This window comes from Diplotaxodon limnothrissa, linkage group LG1 (genome assembly GCF_057381915.1).
Source record: "Diplotaxodon limnothrissa isolate DT_005_m linkage group LG1, D_limnothrissa_male_GT1.1, whole genome shotgun sequence".
Taxonomy (NCBI): Eukaryota; Metazoa; Chordata; class Actinopteri; order Cichliformes; family Cichlidae; genus Diplotaxodon; species Diplotaxodon limnothrissa.
This window is the reverse complement of record NC_140596.1, coordinates 6,186,277-6,207,988: the sequence shown is the minus strand read 5'-3', so window position 1 is coordinate 6,207,988 and position 21,712 is coordinate 6,186,277. Positions and strand designations below refer to the sequence as shown.

General features: G+C 40.6%; 1 protein-coding gene across 2 annotated transcripts in view; it reads left to right on the top strand.

Annotated features, from left to right (window-relative positions):
- phkb (phosphorylase kinase, beta) overlaps positions 1-17,468 on the top strand; it is a 104,598-nt gene extending 87,130 nt beyond the window's left edge. The window contains exons 17-31 of one of the 2 annotated variants that reach the window (XM_085359301.1): positions 1,771-1,854; positions 2,692-2,796; positions 3,702-3,784; positions 4,459-4,549; positions 7,422-7,480; positions 7,671-7,833; positions 8,216-8,297; positions 8,530-8,587; positions 11,233-11,323; positions 12,502-12,707; positions 13,385-13,519; positions 13,909-14,038; positions 15,107-15,214; positions 15,386-15,526; positions 15,886-17,468. In XM_085359301.1, coding sequence (XP_085215427.1) covers positions 1,771-1,854; positions 2,692-2,796; positions 3,702-3,784; positions 4,459-4,549; positions 7,422-7,480; positions 7,671-7,833; positions 8,216-8,297; positions 8,530-8,587; positions 11,233-11,323; positions 12,502-12,707; positions 13,385-13,519; positions 13,909-14,038; positions 15,107-15,214; positions 15,386-15,526; positions 15,886-16,023 — 1,674 coding nt within the window. In that variant the 3' untranslated portion in view covers positions 16,024-17,468. Of the gene's footprint in view, positions 1-1,770; positions 1,855-2,691; positions 2,797-3,701; positions 3,785-4,458; positions 4,550-7,421; positions 7,481-7,670; positions 7,834-8,215; positions 8,298-8,529; positions 8,588-8,923; positions 9,015-11,232; positions 11,324-12,501; positions 12,708-13,384; positions 13,520-13,908; positions 14,039-15,106; positions 15,215-15,385; positions 15,527-15,885 lie in introns of both variants that reach the window. The other variant, XM_085359225.1, reaches the window with a different exon arrangement.
- The last annotated feature ends 4,244 nt before the right edge of the window (positions 17,469-21,712 follow it).

Genomic DNA, 21,712 nt, shown 5'->3' with positions numbered 1-21,712 from the left:
ATTAAATGTGATATTTGACCTCTGCCTGTCTTCATCAGCCAAACCATGTTGGAATTGAGAATTAATATCAAGCTCTCTTCCGGCCTCTGTGCACCAGACATACTCGCACTGCTGATGTTAACATTTTTCATCTCATAAATTTGTTCTGTACTAAAGAACTGACTGAGGATTTTCACCTTGCGACTGAAGGACCAGACTGAGGCTTGAAACTTGACTTGTGACTTGATTAAAGTCAGCACAGTACTTCTTCTGTAGAGCTGGAAGAGATGGAATTACAGTGTGAAGAGATTACACATTGACCAGACAGAAAACACCTACTCTCAAAAAAAGGACCCCTTTCATTCTCCAATCTATATCAATCTTGGATGTGAACATAGAACTGGATCATTTTATTGAGTGGAGCTGTGATGATTTACCCAAAGGGGGAAAAACATCTATCCAAGAAGAAGTTTTGAATGTCTTTTAAAAGAATAATTTTAAATATTTTCACTTTAGTTTAATTTGTAAAGAAACAAGGTCATATTTTGTAGTTCAGTGCAAAGAAAAAAAGCTGATAGATGTTTCAATTCAATCAGTGATATGTTATGGTATTTCATGAGATGGAGAATGGTCAAAATCTAAGCAGTGAAGATTCTAATTTTTCCTGTTTTATGTGTTAGTCTTCAATAATGCTTAATCCTACATATCCCATAGCATAAACAAAGTGTCCATCCCATTCAAGTATTCGCCTGGTTTGTAACACAATCTTCATTCTAAGAAGTTACTGTTTTCATGGGCTAAATACAACTCTTCAAAAAGGCCTTTGTAACATTGAGCCACAACATTAAAACTAGTGATGGGTAAAATAAATAAATTATATACCCACCAACAGCACAATTCTCCTATGGCAGTGGCACTGAACTTTCTCGCAACTTCAAGAACCAAACTGCTCCCAGCAACAGGCAATATTTCCAAAGCCACATCACTCGCTAACTTAATTATTTTTTAGAAAGGCAGATTATGGCAGAGGAATCCTTCAACCAGTCGAGAGCCAGTGCTAATTAGCTAGCTATCTACAACTGATAAAATCTTTTGGTTGCTGTCATGTCAGCCAACAAATCCCAACAGTGTGAAATTGAAGACCAACTGTTATAAAAATTAATCAAAGCTTTGGATAGATCTGCCGCTGTTAACATCATAACTTGTATATGTGTCACGTAACAACAGAGCGATTGACAGGCTTTGCAACTCAGATCACCAAATACGAGAATAAATCATTTTTGGGAACTATCACACCAAAAGATGTTGTTGAGAACTCAGCGTGATGTCAGTGTCTCTTCTCGTGGGCCCCTGCACTGCATTACAACGGTGTTATCAGCTCTCGCTCCCATGGGTATACTTGGGTCCGCTAAGCATGCTGCTGATGGTGGCACGGGGACCTTTCATTATCGCCACGTCTCATAGCTTTACACAGAGCTACTATCAGTAGGTGGTTCTGCCATATGGAGGTAATTTCAGCTTATGAGTTGCAACAACAAAAAATGTCCCAGTGGGACAGACAGATATTGGACCCACGCTTTCATTTAAATGGTGAATAGAACTGTGCTGCATGACATTTTAAATCAAATGTGGTATTTTCAGTCACCAATTTGATCGCAGGGACTGCAGATAAAGATGTAGGTTGTAGCTTATGTGAAATCAGAGAGCAGGAAGATTTTTCCAGAGTTTAGTTTACTGATAAGGTGTTAGTTTATGTCTCTGTATAATGTGTGTGTGTTTGTCTTTCTGCAGGCATACCGTTTCCTTGCCTTCAATAAAAAGCTGGGGTTGAGTGGACGCCCAGAGAGGCCAGTGGGCTGCATTGGGACCTGTAAGGTATTTGAATATGCACACACGTACCCACAGTCATGTAAGTACATCTCAATACATGTGCTTACTGTACATATGTGCTCCATGAGACTTTGCACAGGTCATGGGTGACCACTAACCTAACAAACCTCCCACATATTGATCCACATAAATATTCCAGAGCTTCGCAATATGGCAAAAATTATTCAGCTCCACGAGTGCTTTCCTTCTTTATTCATACACTATGCATCAGTGAACGCTGAGGTTTTGCGTAGTCTCAGGCGTTATTGCATTTTAATGTGCTAAGTTGCTGTCCAGCAGCCTGTGTGCTTTGTCCGGGTATGTGCATGTTGTGTAGCTGTTACATATTAGCATTTCTAATGTCCATGTTTGCGTGGCGTTAATGTTTCTTGCTGGTGTTGTTTGCGGTTTCTTGCAAATGAAGAACATAGTACAACTAAATAAGTTGAGCTATAACAGCCTCCTCAAACAAAAGCATTGCCAAACAAATGAATCATGTCTCCCAACGCATTGCTAAGACAATATAATAATGGAACATTTATGGGGAAGATGGCTGACTGCCAGAGGACATTATCATTATCAGTGTGTGTGCCCCTGTGAAAATCTGTATGTGTGAAAAGGAGCTTTCTACCAGTTGTGTGAATGTGCTGCATCAGTGTGTGTTATCAAGAGTGATTGTGTAACTCCTGTGTGCCCCCTCTGTCTTAGGATTGATGGCATGTTTTATACGCTATCCAGAATAATGTATATGTGGCTTCTTGTGAGCTATCCGTCTTCTAATGCAGCTGTTTGTTTGCGTGTGTGTGTGCGCGTGTGTGTGCGCGCGTGCTCGTTTCCCTCTAGATTTATCGTATCCTGGGCAAGACGGTGGTGTGTTACCCAATAGTGTTTGATCTAAGTGACTTCTACTTGTCCCAAGATGTTATGCTGCTGATTGATGACATTAAGGTAAGTCAGAGTCACATTATGGAGCTTACCAATGTCACGAGTCCACAACTTACAAGATTTTATGTGCTTACACAACTTAAATAACTGAGATATATTCAGCTTGTCTGGTTTAAAGAGTCTGTTTTTTAAAAAAGGCAAGAAATCTGTAATTTAATGTGATTTCTTACTGCTTTCACTTGGCCCAATAGAAAAGGCACACGCTGTCATAGACTGCTTAATGCTAGGACTGATAGTGGCTACAGTTATCACTGGCTTTTCCAGTGATAACTGTTTAGGCTTGATAATAGCTAATCTTCAATAGTTGGTGCAAAGTAGCCTCTTACCACTGAACATTTTTGAATCAGGAGATGTACAAAGTGCAGGTAGCCAAAATATTTAGCACATTCAACTGTTATCATTTGTATACTCAGATCTCTCAGCCATGGTGGTAATTCATGGAAGGTTCAGAACTTGTTGTTCTTTTTTTAATTACTTTAAAAATGTCAGACTTTCTGATTATTTCCATATTTCCATAAAAAGACTAATGATATTAATATGGTTGCATACTTTCAGGACTGCTCTATATATGCACTACATACATCAGTGTCTGACACTGATTGCCAGCTAAGAATGGCTTATCAGCATTAATTGGCACCTGCCACTGAAAAACGGTAGGAGCGTATGACTGCAGGAATTGGCATATACCAAGACTGAAATATTAATTAAAGGAAATTATCAGGCAGTCTATACCTAAGTTTCCTATGTGGTCATTAAGCCGCTGTTGTACTTTTTAATATGTAACAACTGTCAAAGAATTTAAACCCAGAGTGAACTTTAGAAATACCACAGATTCAAGCTGAAAGTTGAATCTTTGTACTGGAAGTATGAAATGGTGTCTGTGTGTTTGTGTGTGTCTGTGTGTCCAGAACACCCTGCAGTTCATCAAACAGTGCTGGAAGATGCCAGGGCGTCCTCTCTTCCTCGTTCTCATCCGTGAGGATAACATCAAGTAATATTTACACTCTATAATAGTCCTTTTGTCGTTTTTTTGTGGTCTTCCTGCTGTATGATCGCTTTCTCAAAGCACTCTCCCTTCTCCAATCTCGTCATACATCACTCACTATCTCATCTTCTGTCTAACATCCGACTCAAGCTTGCAACAAAATGTCTTGACAGAGAATTTATTTCGCTTTTTTTCCCCATCAATCATGTTTCTGTTTCTCCTCCTCCCCTCCATTTTTTCCCTTCAGTATGTACTATCTGTCTTTATAGCAGAAAGGTGCTACTGCACATTTGCTTGCTGATTGGGTGATAATGTTTCTCATTTGTATCACTATAACCTGGCTGGTGGGCTGATTACAGTAGTATTGATCGTTATCCAGGGAGCCATATGTTAAATGTGCTACAAACGTTTAAGCAGCCACGCTACAGCATCTGGAATGAGTCAGTGGGCTCTCATAGAAACAATTCAATAGTCTTTAGTTTGCTATTGATTGGGATTATGACCTGTCTAGGGGTCAACAACATACCAGATAAAGCACTGAGTATACTCATTTGATCTGAAGCTTCAGTTGCATACTATTAGTGTGTTTAATACAGATATTATGTCTGGAATAAAATCAGTGATACTTGTGATGAAAGGAGAGAGAGCTTATCACAATATTTTAACTTCTGTCTCATCAGAGGAAGCCGCTTTAACCCAGTCTTGGACATGCTGGCCTCATTCAAGAAGGGCAGCATCGGAGAAGTCAAAGTTCATGTTGACAGACTTCAGGTTTGTGGATCCGGTTAATTATGTTTTTGTTTGCAGTGCAAATGTCAAAGATATGCTTTAATCAACACTTAAACAATCAAACTGGTCAACTAAATGAAAAAACCCACACAAAAGTCGAACATGACCTGCAGCACCGAAGCTTTCTACAGTAGTTGGATCCAGTTAGATCAAACAGATTTAATCCTGGCAACTCTCATTGCAAAGCGAGGGCGATTTCTGTCTGTGCCCATTAGAGACTATAGCAGGTAACTGTCTGGTGAATTCACAGTGAGGCCAGTGGGTATCGTGTGTTCTGCATCCTGCACACACTAATCAGGTAGCTTGCTCACCTAAACCTAATGGAGTCTTTCCACTTGAAACCTGAAATGGACTATGTCCACTTGAGGCACTGTGAACAATGACCTGAAATGGTTTTCCAACATGGCCTGGATTTTATGTGTGAAACAGCAAAAGCAATGTGAGGCAAGTTTCTTTGACACTGAGATACTAGCTACTATCTCTCCATCCATCCATTTGCTTCCGCTTATCCTTTTCAGGGTCGCGGGGGTTGCTGGAGCTTATCCCAGCTGGCATAGGGCGAGGAGCGGGGTACACCCTGGACAGGTCGCCAGTCTGTCGCAGGGTTAACATAGCCCTACTATCTAGTTTAATGTAATTGCTTTGACTGCATTTTGTAGTTATTCAAAATAATTCTTGTCAAAATATGAAATGTAACAAAAATAGACAGATACAGCAGCACATCGTAAGCTGACATGATACTGAAACAGGATGGTAGATTTAGTGCTAGACACCAGTGAACATAAAAGGCTATTGCAGTTGATAGCTTGACTTTATTATGATTTTATTTCATAGGATTATATCTGAATACTTAAGAGAGGCCACTGGGCATGTATTTGGTTAGGTTTGGTTCTTCTTATGTGTTGAACACGTTGAATATATTTCATATCATATCATATATTTCTACAACTAGAACCTCTCTTTCTTGTGTGATCATCAGAATGGGTCAATCCTACATTTAACTGATCAATCATGCTCTTAGATTCACATATTCTTACATTTCCAAGCAAGCACAGAATCAATATCACCACTACTTTTCCTCCACTTTTGATTGTTTGCTTATTGTGGGGGCTTTTATAAAAGCAGCCGTAGAGACAGAAGTATACAGGCTGCTCCCTTCTTTTAGCTCAACAGATATTACAAATAAACTCTAAAATAAATGCACTGGTGTAATATAGCAAATGTTTTAATAATAAATAGTTGTCCAGGGCTTCCCCTCTGCCTTACAGTACAAACAAAAATTTCTCAGCCTTTAAGCTGGTGTTCCCCTTTATTTTAATAGCAGCACCAGTGTTCATCTGTGTGTGACCTTGGTCTGTGAAATTCAGTATGAAAACTATCATTGTTGGCTTGAGAAGGCTAAAGCTGCTTTGAGCTCTGAATGTTAAAAAAGGTGACTGGGACTGTGTGAGTGAAGGTTTTTTATGGCTTGAATTTGGATGACAGCATGGAATTAAATGTTATATTTATAGAAGACAAGTCTTTTCCTTCTGTGTGGGTTTTGACCTACTCAGAGGTAAATAAAATTAAGTCTAAGTGCATAAATGAATAAATAAATGTGGCTTATTGGCGTTATGAAATGGATGAAACAAGTGTTACAAATGCTATGAAATAACCTCTGCCTGTATGGTTCATTAGTCAGTGTTCAGTAGATGTTGCAGTGCCTACAATCCGAAGAAGAGTCAGGACCATAAAGCATATTCAAAGTAAAATCAGATTATATTTTTTCTTATTTGCTAGATTTTGAGTACTTCTGGTAGCTCAGGAGGTAGAGCAGCTTGTCCACTAATTGGATGGTTATTGGTCCAACCCTTGGCGTCATTGGACAAGATAGTGAATGCTTAATTAGCCCTTATGCATCCGTCAAAGTGCAGATGTGTATGTGCGATTGTTATAAAGGGATAGAAAAAAGCTGCTTTATTTTGCTGGTGCCTTGTCCATATTATATCTCAATTTGGTGCATCATGGAAATCTTCGTAGGGCTATTCCCAAATTTACAGTTAACCTTAAAGCTAACCTGTAGATCATCCTCAGTTTTAACTGCATGGTTCAAATATGTCTACATTGAATGATTTTGAACACAGTATTCATGATTTCAAAAACCCAGAAAATTAGGCCAAGGTAGAACCAGGATTATTTGCACACTGGTAACTTTGCAAAGTTTATGACAGTTTTCTAACTTAAACTTCACTTCCAGTGTGTTTGTGGTGTTCAGCAGAGACTTCCTCATATGATCCTTTCTTTTTCTTTTTTTGCTTTCAAGTTTTTCCTTCCCTTTGCCTATTTGCCATTCGCAACACAGCTAACTCCTACAGCTTTGAAACATTTGCTCTTCATCATCTCATTGTTATGGGGAGCAGGATGGCTCCTCTCCTACGCCTCTTATTTTTGTTTTGGAGTTAACTTCAGTTGGAATGGCTAATATCACATTTAGACCACAGGAGAAAGGCAAACCGAACTGCACTCCTACACAGCTATGCTTTTAAAATGCTCAAACTTTTATCATCGCATTACCGTGTAAGACACTCACTTGTCACTGCAACAGTACACATTTGTAAAAATTGTAAGCGTGAACTTATTGCACACCTTACTACTCCATTTGTTATCTGGTACAAACTGCATTATTTAAACGGTTGTTTTGTAAACCGAGTAACCCGACAAACTTCCCCTCTGGGATCTATGCAGCTCCTGAGTAGGCTTTTAGAAGTACTTTGTCAGTGCAGTACTGCAGAATCTCTTGAATGCTAAATTCACCAAAAAAAAAAAAGTCACTTGACAATTTCTTTGATGTGCACTGTCCTTATCAATCATTTAGACCCTGATATCTGGGGCATTTGTGGAGCAACTGGACTTCCTGCGTATCAACGAAGCAGAGTAAGAGTCCCTCTAGTGTTTATGCTCCCTTTGACAGATGTCAGTGTTTTTGCCATAATTACTGCATAAATCAAAGTGTCTAAGTGATACCAGCTTTATTTTCATTTACTGCTTTAAATGTGAAAGCAAAGCTGCGGATAACACAAAAAATATAATTTGTCTGTATCTGTATCTGTGTGTGTGTGAACAGGATCCCAGAGTTTAAAAGCTTTGAGGAGCTGGAGCTGCCTAAGCACTCCAAGGTGAAAAGACAAACAAGCACGCCCAACGTCTCCGACCTGGAGCAGCAGCCTGAGATTAATGTGGAGGAGTGGCAGAACAAGTCCACCAATGAGATCATTCAGAAGTTCCATGTGAGTTGTTCAAAAAGTACCCAAAAATAACACATTCTCTTAACTAAAGAGAACTGTGAATAAAATGGGCAGGGCATAAACTTTTCCTCACTGTTGTCGCTATAGCTGCTAATTAAATGGTAATCTTTTATCCGAACAGCATTACCAAGACTGGCAGAAGCCCCTCCAGCTCTTCCTTCTATGCCATGTCTGACTTAATCAGTGTCGTGCCTGTTGTCACTGATGCATGCTCAGCTTTGTTCCCCCCGGGGTCTTTGCCTCTGCTTTCCCAGAACAGAGCCCTACTGTCAAACAGAAATGATCTTGGCTGAAATGTTTAACTATACTGTTTTTGTATGGAAGGCTCATCATCCCTTTCATCTGAATGTGTATCATTGTAAAGGACTGTGACTGCTTGGCAAGTCAGGCTCAGCTTGCTAGCATCCTTCTGAGGAGAGAAGGATCGGACTTCCTTGCCAAAGATGGTAAGCACTCGCATTGTGAGCTAGAGAGCAACTAAAAGCTGTACTTTCACAAATTAACAGCAAATCTGTTTAAATCGAGGAATTTCCACTTCCCAGTTTTGCCTGACATCATCTAAACTGTTTTCTACCTTAAAAATTGATGCATTCATCAGTTACATCTTATTAATTTAAATACAACTCTATTTCTCTTTGAAGTTTTTTTTAACGTCTGAACGTTTTGTTGTAATTATAGAGAACATGATGGAAGAATTGGAGAGAATCTACAGAAGAGCTGGCAGCCGAAAACTTTGGTCTGATATTCTCACACACACACACACACACATGCACTATTAAAATCTGTTCATAGACCTTTTTGCAGCAGTTCAGCCTTCTGTTCCTACATTTCTTTGGATTACATTATATTTGTCCTGATTTGATTTTCGGTTTTTGCCTTTGCTAACATTCTTCGTGTGTGTAATAAAAGAACTTGGAATGGAGTTTGAAAATTGAATGAGATGTGAACTATATGAGGATTTTTCTCTGTACTTTAGCAAGGGTTCTTTTAAGCAGTTGCTTGTATATAGACCTGTTGTGTAATCTTCATAAACACTTCAAAATAACTGTCATTTAATCTGGCTGAACTGTAGGCTGGCAGTGCGCCATGCTGCAGCTATTACCAAGAAGTTTGCCAGCTCTATAGCTCCTCACATCACCACAATTCTGGTGCATGGGAAACAGGTAATGTTCAGGCAGAGATGGAGTCAAGTCCGTGCATGAGTAGCACCGGTTAGTTGGCTAGCTTGCTGTCGAAAAAGCTTTCCTAGAGCTGTGTGAGGTTCAGCCCATCCACACTTTGGATTCTTCTTAGGCAGGTCATTTAGAGGTGTGAAAGAAAACATTAAACTGAATTTGGAGTTCATTCTTTTTTAAACAAGTTCAATAAATATGCATAAAACTTATACAATGCTTACAATATGTGAACATAAGCAGTGGCCACTTAATGCCCCTAGAGTTATCTAGCTATTAGAGATGTGTTTAAAAGAATAAGATTTAGCATCTTAGTGTTATTTAATTGACTAGCAGGTGTTGGAAAAACACGAATAGGCTAATATCTTAGCATATCAAGGAGATAAACGTATTCCTAGTGAAACCACTGGGGTTAGAAATATAGAACATAGCTAACTCTCACACAGTCGTCAGTTTGGATGAGGCAGCTTTGCCAAGCTAGCAGGCGCCTTGACACAGATCTGTACGGGCTTTCTCTCTCCATTAACCATCACAGTGGCTCGCCCTTCACTTCTGCTGTTTTGATATACATATATAATTTATTTTTTAGCATCACATGTTTCTCTAAGGCTGGCTGTATACTGCAAATGAAACAGAATTTGACTTGCAGCCACAGGTCCAATTTATTTGTTTGCTAGATGAAAGTGCTTCATAGCTACTGCGGGAGCTGGCAACACACATAATGTAATATTAGAACAAATGTGGTATAAAATTTGTGGAATACATAACTGAGCCAAATTGACTGCCTTTTTCTGTGTCTGTTGTTAGATCTTGCACAACAGATGCACAGAAGGCATTCAGTAATTTTTGAAATAATATACGGGTCTTCTAAGGCAATGATATGGGTAAATGAAAACATCAAATCAGGGTACAGTGTTTTATGTTGTCAAGAAATCTCTGCATTTCTCTTTTTGATCTTTGTCTATAAAACTGCCAAAATTCCTTTTTGTTTGTGGTGTACTGCTGGCCTGTCTCACAAAAAACTGACCAAATACTACAAATGGTTGTCACAACTTGTGAGCTTTTGTTCCCCTCGGTGTTTTTATTTGATTTTGTATCCAGTTGCCTGAAATGACAACTTTTATTGTATGCTGTTTTTTGTTAATTAATAGGATTTTAGCATAAAGAAATTTGATTATGCTGTCAAGTTAAAAAAAAATTGTCTGCAGGCAGGTTTTCAGCTTGCTGGCAAATGGCATCAATACTCAGTTCAATTTACTTTCTCATTTACCTAACATGGGCCAGGAAGTGAAGCTTGAAATAGGTTCCCCAACAAAGCATCGGTGGATTGACACCACATCATGCCTTCTAAACGTTAAAGCTTTGTTACCTTTTTTATTCATTGTATTCAAGATGTGCCCTTGTATTTCTGCAGGTTTAAGCACTGAATAACTCTACAGATACACACACACACACACACGCTTTCACACAGAAACACACACAAAAAAGATATTCGCAGCATATAATAAGAGGAGGTTGTGTTTCAGCTGATTATATCCATGCCCCCCATTAATTAAGTATTCCATGTGTTCCCTGCTTCTGTGTTGTGGATGTGTGTCGATAGCAGGCTTGGTTGTGGGCTACCATGTGAAGATTTGTGAACAGTTTGTGTGCTGATTTTTTCCTCATAGGATTCCTGCAGGCCCGAGGAGGCAGTTTGAAGGTTGCGCTGAATCCTGAACAATGCAATCAGAAATTAGTGAACATTAAAATATTTTAGGAGATGACAAACTTTTAGATGTTATTTATAGGGACACATTTTCTAGTCATGTGTTTGACTTTTAGATTTAGATTGGTGATTTATGGTTGGTTTACACAGCTTGTGTATGTATGTGTAGCTGTATATATCTGTATATATATGTGTGTGTGTGTGTGTGTGTGTGTGTGGGTGAATTGTGTTGCTTACATTGTTGAAATATACAATGCTGTGCTTGAGAGTCACCATCTACCAGAACCAAATTCCTTGTATGTGTCTGTGCATATACATGGCCAATGAACGCGATTCTGATTCTGATTTAATACTTTAAAGAGTATTTAATCAAATATTGGAAGAATTGCAATGATTATAAATTTATTTTTTTAAACTTTAATTAAATGAGGCTGCAGTCTTAGCTGTTAGTCATTATCTGTCGTGGTGTAAAGAATGTTCTTGTGTCTTTTCGCCCACTAGGTCTGTTGTCCGTCTTGCTGCCAGTCTGTTATCTAAGCTAGTGGACAGCCTTGCCCCCAGTATTACTAGTGTTTTAGTGCATGGCAAGCAGGTAAGTGGACACACAGACTGCAGGGCCTGATTAGTGACAATCCTTTCGGCAAATTATGTCTGAAAAAATGTTGGTGGCATGTTGGGATAATAATTTTAATGTTCACTGATTAGGAAAAAAATTAAAGTTGAAATATTTGGTTTAAAGCTCCTCAAGCTGTCGTCCTGTGGGAATTGCTTAGGCCAGCTGCATGCTCATATCAATCATCACAGCTCGCCTCCATTGTGTGTCCATATAAGCTGTAGTTATAGTAGCGCTGCTGGTGTGACTACCATAGAGTCCTAATCTGCACCGTGTCTAGACACACTCCATATGCCAATTGATATATTGTGACCCGTGAATTTGCCTGATGCCACTCCCTCACGCTGGATGAGTTTCGGCGCATCATTTTCTGTCAAGTGTTATTCAGAGATTAGCCTCCTCTCAAGAGTGTCAGTTATCTTGCCTCATTTTTACCCTTCTGAGCAGTTTTAGGCATTTCATTATGCTCAAGTAGCTCAAGGTGTGAATCTGCATATAGATTGCCTACCGGAGGGAATGCTCCTCTCAACATGATTGGAAAAGCTGATTTAAAATTTGAGACGCCTGTGTTCCTCTGCTTACAATAACAGCTCAGTTGGAAAAAATAAGAGGCACCACCCCATTTAAGTCAATTCTGACTTGAGTTTTGATTAAATTTCTCGTCGTTATTGAAATCCAACAAAGCATTCCCCTTGAATTTAAACTCGGCTGTACCCAAACTTTATTTCCAGCTTGTCTTCTTTGTACTCAGTTCGAATCCATTTAGATGTATAGATGAAAGATACATCTCAGTGCTAGATTTCATCAGCTGAAGACGAGAGTAAAAGCGTGTCCTCTCATCAGTTAGACTGCTGAGGTGTAATTTTCTTGAGATGGCTTCAGAAGAAACAAATACAAAAGTGGAATCTTGAGATCTGTAATTTTTCCTACTCACTTTTATGTGACTCTGAGAGAGGAGGCCAATTTTAGATTGATGGAAAAAGGATACTTGTAAGAATTACACCTTAGAGAAGTACTGCGCTCATGCTCGCCTCTGCACATACACACTTTTGCAGATTTGCCGGACTGCAAAACTTTCTAACCAACGTGATGTTTGCTGTCTGTGTGTGTCTGTGTGTACATATGTATGTGTCTGTGGTGTTTCCTGTGATTACCAGGTGACCCTTGGTCTATTTGGACACGAGGAAGAGGTGATCTCTAACCCACTGTCTCCAGGGGTGATCCAGGGCATCATCTACAGCAAATGCTCCCCTTATGGTGGGGAGCGGGAGGCTGTTCTGCAGCAAGAGATGGTCATCCACATCGGATGCATTATCTCCAACAACCCTGAGCTGTTCAGTGGCATGATCAAGATCAGAGTCGGGTAACCCAAGTGTATTTAGTGAAGCTAGATGAATTTGAGCAGGATGGGGCAGCTGTAATTCTTCCCTCCCTGCTGTTCATTCTAGTACAAACTATAGAAAGAAGCCCTCATGTTAGCTAATCAAAGCAGTAATAGCAGCACAAGGTGACACGTTTGATCAAGAAATTACTTAATATTAGTTATTTTTGGACATATCCATTCTTTTTCAGACCAAGGCTGTGACATATAAAAACTTTACAAAAACACTGGAGAGCACAAGAAGGTGGCATTGTAAATAAGTTAAGCAAGCTGTAAAAAATGGCTTCTCACAAGGGGCACAGTCAGAAATTATGCGTTGTTTTCCAGCTCATTAAAATGAAAAAGCACATGTACCTGTGGCAGATTTGACTTCATCCTTGTTTTGTTTTGTTTTTTTAAACCTTTGAATTATCTGCATCCTGTGTGTGAGCATGAATAAAACCCTGTGAAGGTGTAATCCCAGCAGACTAAAAAGGCAGTTTTTTACCTGTGCACTTGACTATTGTCTGCAGTTACACTAAACAGTGATGGATTAGAACTTATTTTATCAGTTATATACGTGTGAATCAATTTATCCCTAAGTGATCATATTGATGTGAGCTGTGCAGGGCTCAGTGCCACCATTGATAACAGCACATGTGTATTATGTGGACTTCCAGATGGATTGTCCAGGCTATGAAACATGAACTGAAGATCGTGGCAGGAGACATGCCACCCCAGGACATCTACCAGCTCTCCCCCAGCGACATCAAGCAGCTTCTGCTGGACGTGCTGCAGCCGCAGCACACTGGCAGGTATTCTCTCTCTTTCACTCACACACGAACACGCATCGTACAAACACACATTATCGCACTTTATCAAGAGCGTCATCCATGCTTTCTCCTTACATTAACTCACAGATCTGCCTTTGAAGATGCTGTGTCTTTATCTTAATGCCTCTACTTTTTGTATAATCTTTTTGACTTTAATTATTTTATCTTCTTTCTTGTCTGCATTCATATCTTATTATCTGCGGCTGCCACAACCCAATTTCCCCTTGGCAATTATGAAAATCTTATCTTATCTCATCTGATCTAATACACACCAGCTCACAGACAATTTTCCTTTGGCACAAAGGCTGGCATCCTCATATTTTGCCTGTTACTAAGATGTGTTCAGCAGTTTCTTCCTCGTTTCGCCTCAGGTCTTGGCTGAACAAGCGTCAGATCGATGGCTCTCTGAACAGGACCCCTTTGGGCTTTTATGATCGTGTGTGGCAGATCCTGGAGAGGACCCCAAATGGTATTGTGGTAGCTGGGAACCACCTACCACAGGTACCCGCCTACCCCCACTTTGCTGCTAGATAATTACTCTGACCCATGCTGATTAATGATGACACTGTGTGTTGTGTGCTGTAAAAGAATCACTTTTTTTTTAATCTGTGTGGAAAATTTCTGTAGGCCAGAAATTCTTTTTTGGTAAATCATTAATATGTTTGCATATGCAGGCATGACTCCCATGAAGAAATACAGAATAAGTACTTGTGCATAAGCCTTTTAATGAAACCCTTAATTGACTAAACCAACTTTAACTGTTGGTAAAGTAACTACTTTTAAAGTCTCGATAATGCTCATATGACCGCCACATGGATAGTTGCTCTGCTAAAATGTGGAAACACTGGAAATGAAGATGGCTTTCTGCACAGTAGTTTTTACTCCATTTGTGAAAATGTGCCTTGCCTCCTAACAGGCTTCACTGCAGGTTATAGCCCTTTGGCTCCACTGTGGCCTGAAATCTAAAGCACGTAGACACCACCACATATGGAGTTTGCTCCCCTGAGATGCATTGACAGACATTTTATGGCAGGCATTTTATTGCAGCCACCTTTAGCTGCTGCTTGTTTGGGAGTAAAGACCTGTAAAGTCTGTACACAAGCAGAATCCATGCAGTTCGCATGCATACTTTACGAAATGTGAATTAGCACTAATATCAGTAATTATGGACTAGAACCTTCATAAATATGGTGATGTCTGGACTTCTGGAGTCATTCACCAATTTTCTGTGAAGAATTATTTATAACTGCTGGTTGTTTGGTCAGTAGATTCAGTTAGTGTGACTTGATTAGCTATTTCTGCTCACAGTGTTTTAACATTATTTAAAATACAACAGGTTCATGTTATTGTGAAGTGTTTCTAGCTTAATTTGTTGAAATACATGGAAGAGTAAAGCTTTAACAAGCAACACAAACTTTTTTGATGTCTACAGTAGGTCTCATGTATACTGTAGCACTGCAGCATGACCATATTTTGCTGGTCGCAAACATGCAAAGACATGTTCCATTACATTTTTTTTCTCCCATTAATCACATTTATCTCATCTCCTATATCCTCATCTCTTTGCAGCAACCCACGTTGTCTGACATGACCATGTATGAGATGAATTTCTCCCTGCTGGTGGAGGACACGCTGAAGAACATTGTTCTGCCCGAGTACAGACAAATCATAGTGGAGGTAAACAGGCCCGTTCATCAGCACCAACAAATAGAATCAAAGTATTGAAGGATTTTACTCATCCTGGTATCGACTGTTCCTGTGGTTTACAATGATTAGATTTCAGTAATTTTGAGACTGTCTTCATTGTTATTAATATTAACGTCTTGCCCTCGCTCCGGTTGCCCATAGTTGCTGATGGTGGTGTCCATAGTTCTGGAGAGGAACCCGGAGTTGGAATTCAGTGAAAAGGTGGATCTGGACAATCTGGTGAAGGAAGCCTTCAGGGATTTCCAGAGAGATCGCAGCCGCTTTGAAGGAATGGAGAAACAGGTAATGTGTCTCAACCTTAGGGTGACCTGTAATATACTTTCTTTTTCCTCTTTAAACGTGACCTTAGTGTCTACCACAAAATTGTAACATCACCTTCTTAAATTGATCCTCTAAAATCTTTTATCTTCTGTTCCAGTTATATTAAGGTGGGTTTAATTTAATTAAATTGTTGAAGGGTTAACACTGACATTTTCCAATTCATTAGAGTCTTATTACATTTGTCAGATTTAATCCTGTTGATTTTTTTCCTCCTTTATTGCATCTAATTCATGAACAGCCTCTTCGTACTTGCAGCTCGTTGGTTTAGGTACTTTTTAAAGACATATTTTATCATCTGACCCTGACTTTACTTGTCCCAGGATGACATGGAGGAATTCTACAACACACCACCAGTGGGAAAGAGAGGCACCTCCAGCTACTTGACCAAGGCTGTTGTGATCCAGTTGCTGCAGGGGGATGTTAAGCCCTGCAAGGATGACCCATGCACTGTTAGTTAAATTATGAGCTTTTTTAGCCCAATACCAGTTGAAAACAGTGGACTGTCCCCCATTCTTGATATGCATTATAATGCATTATATGCATAACTTCAGTCTTCAGCAGTACCACTTTAGCAAGCTATTTTTTTCAGAGATTAGCATGTCTGCAGTTTGCTCAAGGAAATAAAAATAGCTATAAAAATAAAATTGTAATCATTAGGGATAATTCTAAAGTAGATCATGTGTTCACTTTGTTTTAGCGATACAAATTTGTGTGTTACTTGTCCAGAACAGAAGTGTTTATCCAGAGATTATTTATCTTATATCTTTACATTTTACTCATAACTAGCTAATGTCACCACACAACTAGCTAGCTCTTTTTCCCTGCTATCTGAATGTTTTTGATTAGCATATCTGCACTTTGTTTTGCAATTCATATACTGTACATCCAGGAGACTTAGCTTAACTCAGCATCTACATTCTGGTCTGCAAGAGAGAAATTGTTTATCACAAAGCTTGAACTGTTTGTTGAACTATTGCTTTATGATTTTTGTTGTTGGTGCTGAGAAATTGGTTTTAAATTCTCTGCATTCTAGCTGTCAGCTATGTCAGAAATTATACTTCAGTGAGCTGTGCTAAGTAACAGCTGTGCAATACATTGTAGGTCACCAGCAATAACTTGTAGATGTTACATAGAAGTTTCAAGGTCATACTATATCAGGAGAAAGGTGGTTCTTACACTGGTGAATTTGATTCCCTGGACATCATGTGACTTATCATGCAAAGCAGAGGGCAGTAACTTCTGTCTTTATTTCATATATGGTTCATCCAAAATGTAGCAGTCTCAATCAAAATGCAGCATGGCCTTGTTAACAGGCTGGCTCTGGCTCTTTGGCATTAGAAACACATTAGAAATGTGTGCACACATTCTAAAATGTCTTTCTTTTTAATTTAGTGAATTACATAAAATTTAGAAATGTAGAATTCAAAATACGAACAAAGTTAGGTGTTTGCTGTACTCTTAAAGGAACTCTGTGTCCTCTTATTTTTGTGCATGCAGAGAATACGCATGACAATAGGTACTGTTAGCATAACAATTGTGAGGGTTTCTCTCAGTATTACAGGTCACAAAACAGAGCTTTTGCGAGGCCTTTTTTCTCCACAATAGTCCTCTTTTTGACAATGAGTACTACTCATCCAAAGTCCGGGGACTGAGCCTCCCTAAGAAACTGATGTTTTGTTAAACGTGGGAAACAGAAAAGATTTCTGCCATCCTTAACTAGAAATGATAAGGCTCCCTTTGACTTATTTTAAAGCGTGCCTCTTTGAATATCATCACTGTGATGAATCTGCCCAACCTCGTCATGGTCTGTTTGAGTGTGTCGGTGTGTGTTCTTTGCCTCTGTCATTCAAAAGGAGTATTTTTAACTCCAAACTGTGGTTTGAAAGAATAAAGTTATCACAAAAACTACAAACATTTTTCTCTCTGTGACTTCCTGTTGTGAATTGTGCTTGTGAATGAGTAAAGAGGCCAAATGTCACTTCCAACCCCTTTGATTCTAAATATATAATTACTTTACATGAAGCTAAAATCTCATGTTTCTTATAAAACTGCAGCAGAAATGGAGTGTAACTGATATCCCCGAGGGGGTGTGTTTGGCATTGTGCTGCATCCTACCAGTTACACCCCCTCATGTTGACTGAACCCCTTATCAATCTGCATCTCAGCACTGAGTCTGCGTGAGCTGCTGTCTTGCAACACTGACTGACAGGCAGACAGGGTGGAAAAAGCCAGAGAAGATAAATGAGCTCTGCCTCATACTCGATATATTCAAGTCGACTCTGGTGAGAAGAGCTTTTGCCTGTCTTGTTGAATGAATGTTTTCCACATCGAGGCAAATCCAAAAGGAATCTCTAAGCATTAATTTAAACAAGTAACCTCAAGAAGGCTTTTCATTTCTTCCCAATTAGTTAAACACTTTGGGATGTATGATAAAGAGCCGTGCTTTCATTGAGAAAGGAGCTCTGCTTTCAAACACCAGGGAACGCCACTCATAAATAGATTACCATTCAGGCATTATGTCCTATTTTCTCATGGCCTGAATCATAAATAAGATGATATTGAGAAAAAAAAGCCTTTCTTGTATTGAAAACTAAATCATATTAGAGAGCATTGAGATGCAGCTCAGTAATATTGTACAGATGTACCGCTGAAGTCTCAAACTGATGCACCATCGGTCCACTAGAATGCAGCAGAGTCCAAGAAATGCAATTCATATAGTTTCAGTTATATTTCAAAGGTGTAACTTTCTTACCAACTTACCAAAGTAATGTCAAAATATATTAATGATCCAAACAAGTCCATGAAGCAAGGAGCTGTTATGCAGCACTTTGTTTTACATTATATTTAATATTAATTTGTGTTTTCAAATCACATTGTGGACTCCATTAAATGTCTCCTACATAAAAACCTTTGAATCAAGGAGCTTCTGTGTTCGTTCTTTTGCTTTTGCTTTTTTTGCTCTCTGATCAAAGGGTACACATGGTGAGAGCAGTCAGAGGGCCTTTTAACTTGTCCACTAGGGGGGAAATGCAAAAAAGTGGGAACTGGCGAGTTCCCTAGTGTTTGGCTGAATGGAAACAAACAAGATGGGACATTAGCAACCAACAGTGAGCAATCCAAATATGAGGGGCTTTTCATGCCAGAACTAAAGCAAATGAAATCAAAAGAGTGTTTCAACTGATTATTAGATTAGAATAAATGAATAATTACGAACTGGTGTGAATTTGAAACACCACTTATAAATTACAGTGTGGTCATGCAGGGATTCTTTGAGGGAAAGAAGAGCGTTTTGCTGGTAGATAAATGAAGTGCATATGAGGAGGCATTTCATCATAAATATATCTCTCCAGTCATATTCATGTCATTATATCCACACACATCCCACAGAACAGCAGCCATACATTTCTCTGGAAATGTGTTGTCATCATGGTGAGCATAATCGCAGATGACAAACCCATGTGGTGTGCTCTGACTGACTGTTGAAACAGAGGAACTTCATCCCATAGCGGTGAGCACAACATTCCCACATCTATATCTCTATCACACCTCCTGCTATAATACAGCAGGACATCTGCCTGCCTTCTCCCTTGCTGCTATCTGGTTTGATATGTGAGCGAAAGCCTGACTGTAGATAAAATGCTGCTATGATGTGTTTAGTCTACAGGCAGCCAACTACAGGAGAATTTATACAGCTGTTCCCACAGGTGGTTGTCATCCATATATAATCTACACCACATCAACAAAACTGCCTTAATATTGTGTAGGTACCCTCATGCTACCCAAACATCTCTGATCCAGTTTCCCGTGAAGTCTGGCATTGGGATGATAAAATGGATTTCTTTGGTTCCTGTAGGTTACGGGGTAAGGCCTCCATGGAATGGGCTTGTATCCTTGTCTCTTTGGGTTTGGATTTGGGGTGAATGTCTGCAATTTCCTCCTCATCCTGTTTCTGAGCAGTTTTTGTGGTGTGGTGAAGTGTGTTGTCACTTTGCACGAGACTGTTTTCATTGCAGAGTGTCATAGAAATGTGTAGATCTGATCTTTTCACAACTCAGTTCATTATGTGACCTCTTGGTTAAAAGCAGTGTCCACAACTGCTGTAGATACCCAGGTGTCATGCTCACCAGAAATAATAAAACATCGTTGATATATTTCTGCATTGCCAGGCAACTGGGGTGCTCTGTGAGTTGGTTTCAGGACAGTTTAGTAATAAGAGTGAGCATCCAGTGAAAACTGCACAATGCCCTCTTTTTTTTTTTTTTTTTTTTTGCCTGTCCCGTTTGGCTCTTTTGCCATCAGAATTGTTGTCTAAAAGCAAAGAAAGATGCCCAACGGATTTACTTTACCAAATTGACCATCTCAGCCTTGCCATAATGGTCCATTTGATTCACCTTTTATTGTTTATTTTATTTTCACTTACTGAATATGGGACAGACTTGACTGGGGGAAAGAAGGGGAGAAAGAAAGGAGGAAAGAGAAACAGCTGAGAAGAGGGACGGGGGAGAAGGGCAAAAACCAACAGAATGAGCAGAAAAAGAAAAAAAAGAAGAAAAAAAATGCATATATCAATCACCTGGATCACCTGCTGAGAAAGAAAACAGAAAACAAGCAGAAGAGAACAAGAGTAATAGAATAAACAACATCACAATGATATATGGGAATATGACAGTAAATACGAAATATTAAACATTATTGTGCAGCACATAAGATCAACAGAACACAGTGTGCTTTGAGGTAGGAGCCAAAAAGGGTGTAGTTTGTGGGTGTGATCACCCATGTGTACACCTGTGAGCATGGACGCGCTTGTTTTTTGTTTTTTAAAAGGTTCCTTCATGTAATGATCTGCTAGAGGGTGTGGGGGGGCCACAGCCCCGTCCTCCAGGGCATGAAGCAGGTATGGAGGAGATCAAAACTCCAGACATCCAGAGGCCCCCAGAACACAAGAGACCAAGGAAGACCAACAGAGGGGCAGCCGCGCCACTGTCCCAGAAAGAGCTGAGGAGAGTCCCAGATGAGGGCTCACTCAGCAGCCGCGGAGCAGAAGCCTGGGGGAGTTGCAGTGACGCGCCCGTGAGCTCCGCCGGCAGCCAGCTGCGCCTGAGTGACCGAGCCCCAGGCCGAGAGGCCGGGGGCACCCCACCTCCGAAGTGGCCCGAGCAAGCCCCAGGCTCCAGGCCCCGATAAGCGGCCGCCAAGGAGTGAGCCGGTGTGTACCTGGACGCCCACCCCCGGACACAAAGAACCACCAACGCACCGATGTCTGAGGGAGTCCGCCACTGGCAGGGGAAGTGGTGGTAGGGGGAGATAGGCCTCCATACCTTGGAGGGCCTAAGATGTCCCCAGAGAGGTGGCGCCTGACACCCAACCTGACATATAGACACAGACATACAGGCACACACATATACAAACATCCATTCCCACCCTCATGCTCTCATATACACTTACTCCACACTCAACCAACGTGGAGACAGACATAAAGAGACGCTGTACACACGATCACACTCCCCAAGCGTACTCTAAGCCCCGGGTCTAGGTACCCTTGCCCCTGGAGGGGGGGAACTGCCCCCAGACCCAGGTGGTGTTACCCTTTTCCCTGCGGTGGGGGGAGGCAGACCGCCCCGACTCCGCAGCAGCAGGAAGGCTCCACACTCCAGACCGCAGTCGGACGGCCAACTCCTCCTCCTAGCCCCCCCGCTCCAGCAGGTCGCAGAGAATGGGGGTGAGAGAAGACTCCAAACCTCCCTCCACCCGCTCATTGTAGTGTTGATGCATGTGTGTTCTAAGATGCATTTAAAACCCAGGAGGGCTTGGAGCTACCTGCCAGAGAGCAGCAGGTAAGCGCATGGTCCCTCCTGCTGGCCCTCAATGTCTACGTGTATTTAACATTGAGAGGTGGGCAACAACGCCAGGGGTGGGGTGTACACCCTGATGGTACTTTGGATTCCGTGTATCGTGCCCACCCCCAAGATCCTATATGTATGTGTAATGAGAGTGTGAGTAATGTGAATGTCTAAGTTGTGGGATAAAATTGAGGCAGAGGCAGCCAGAAGGGGACGGGGGTGGCCTCCCCTGCACCCTGGTGACATACCCCTACTCCAAGGTCCTGCATGTGTGGGTGGTTGTGGTGGAGCGGGAAGAGGGAGGCAG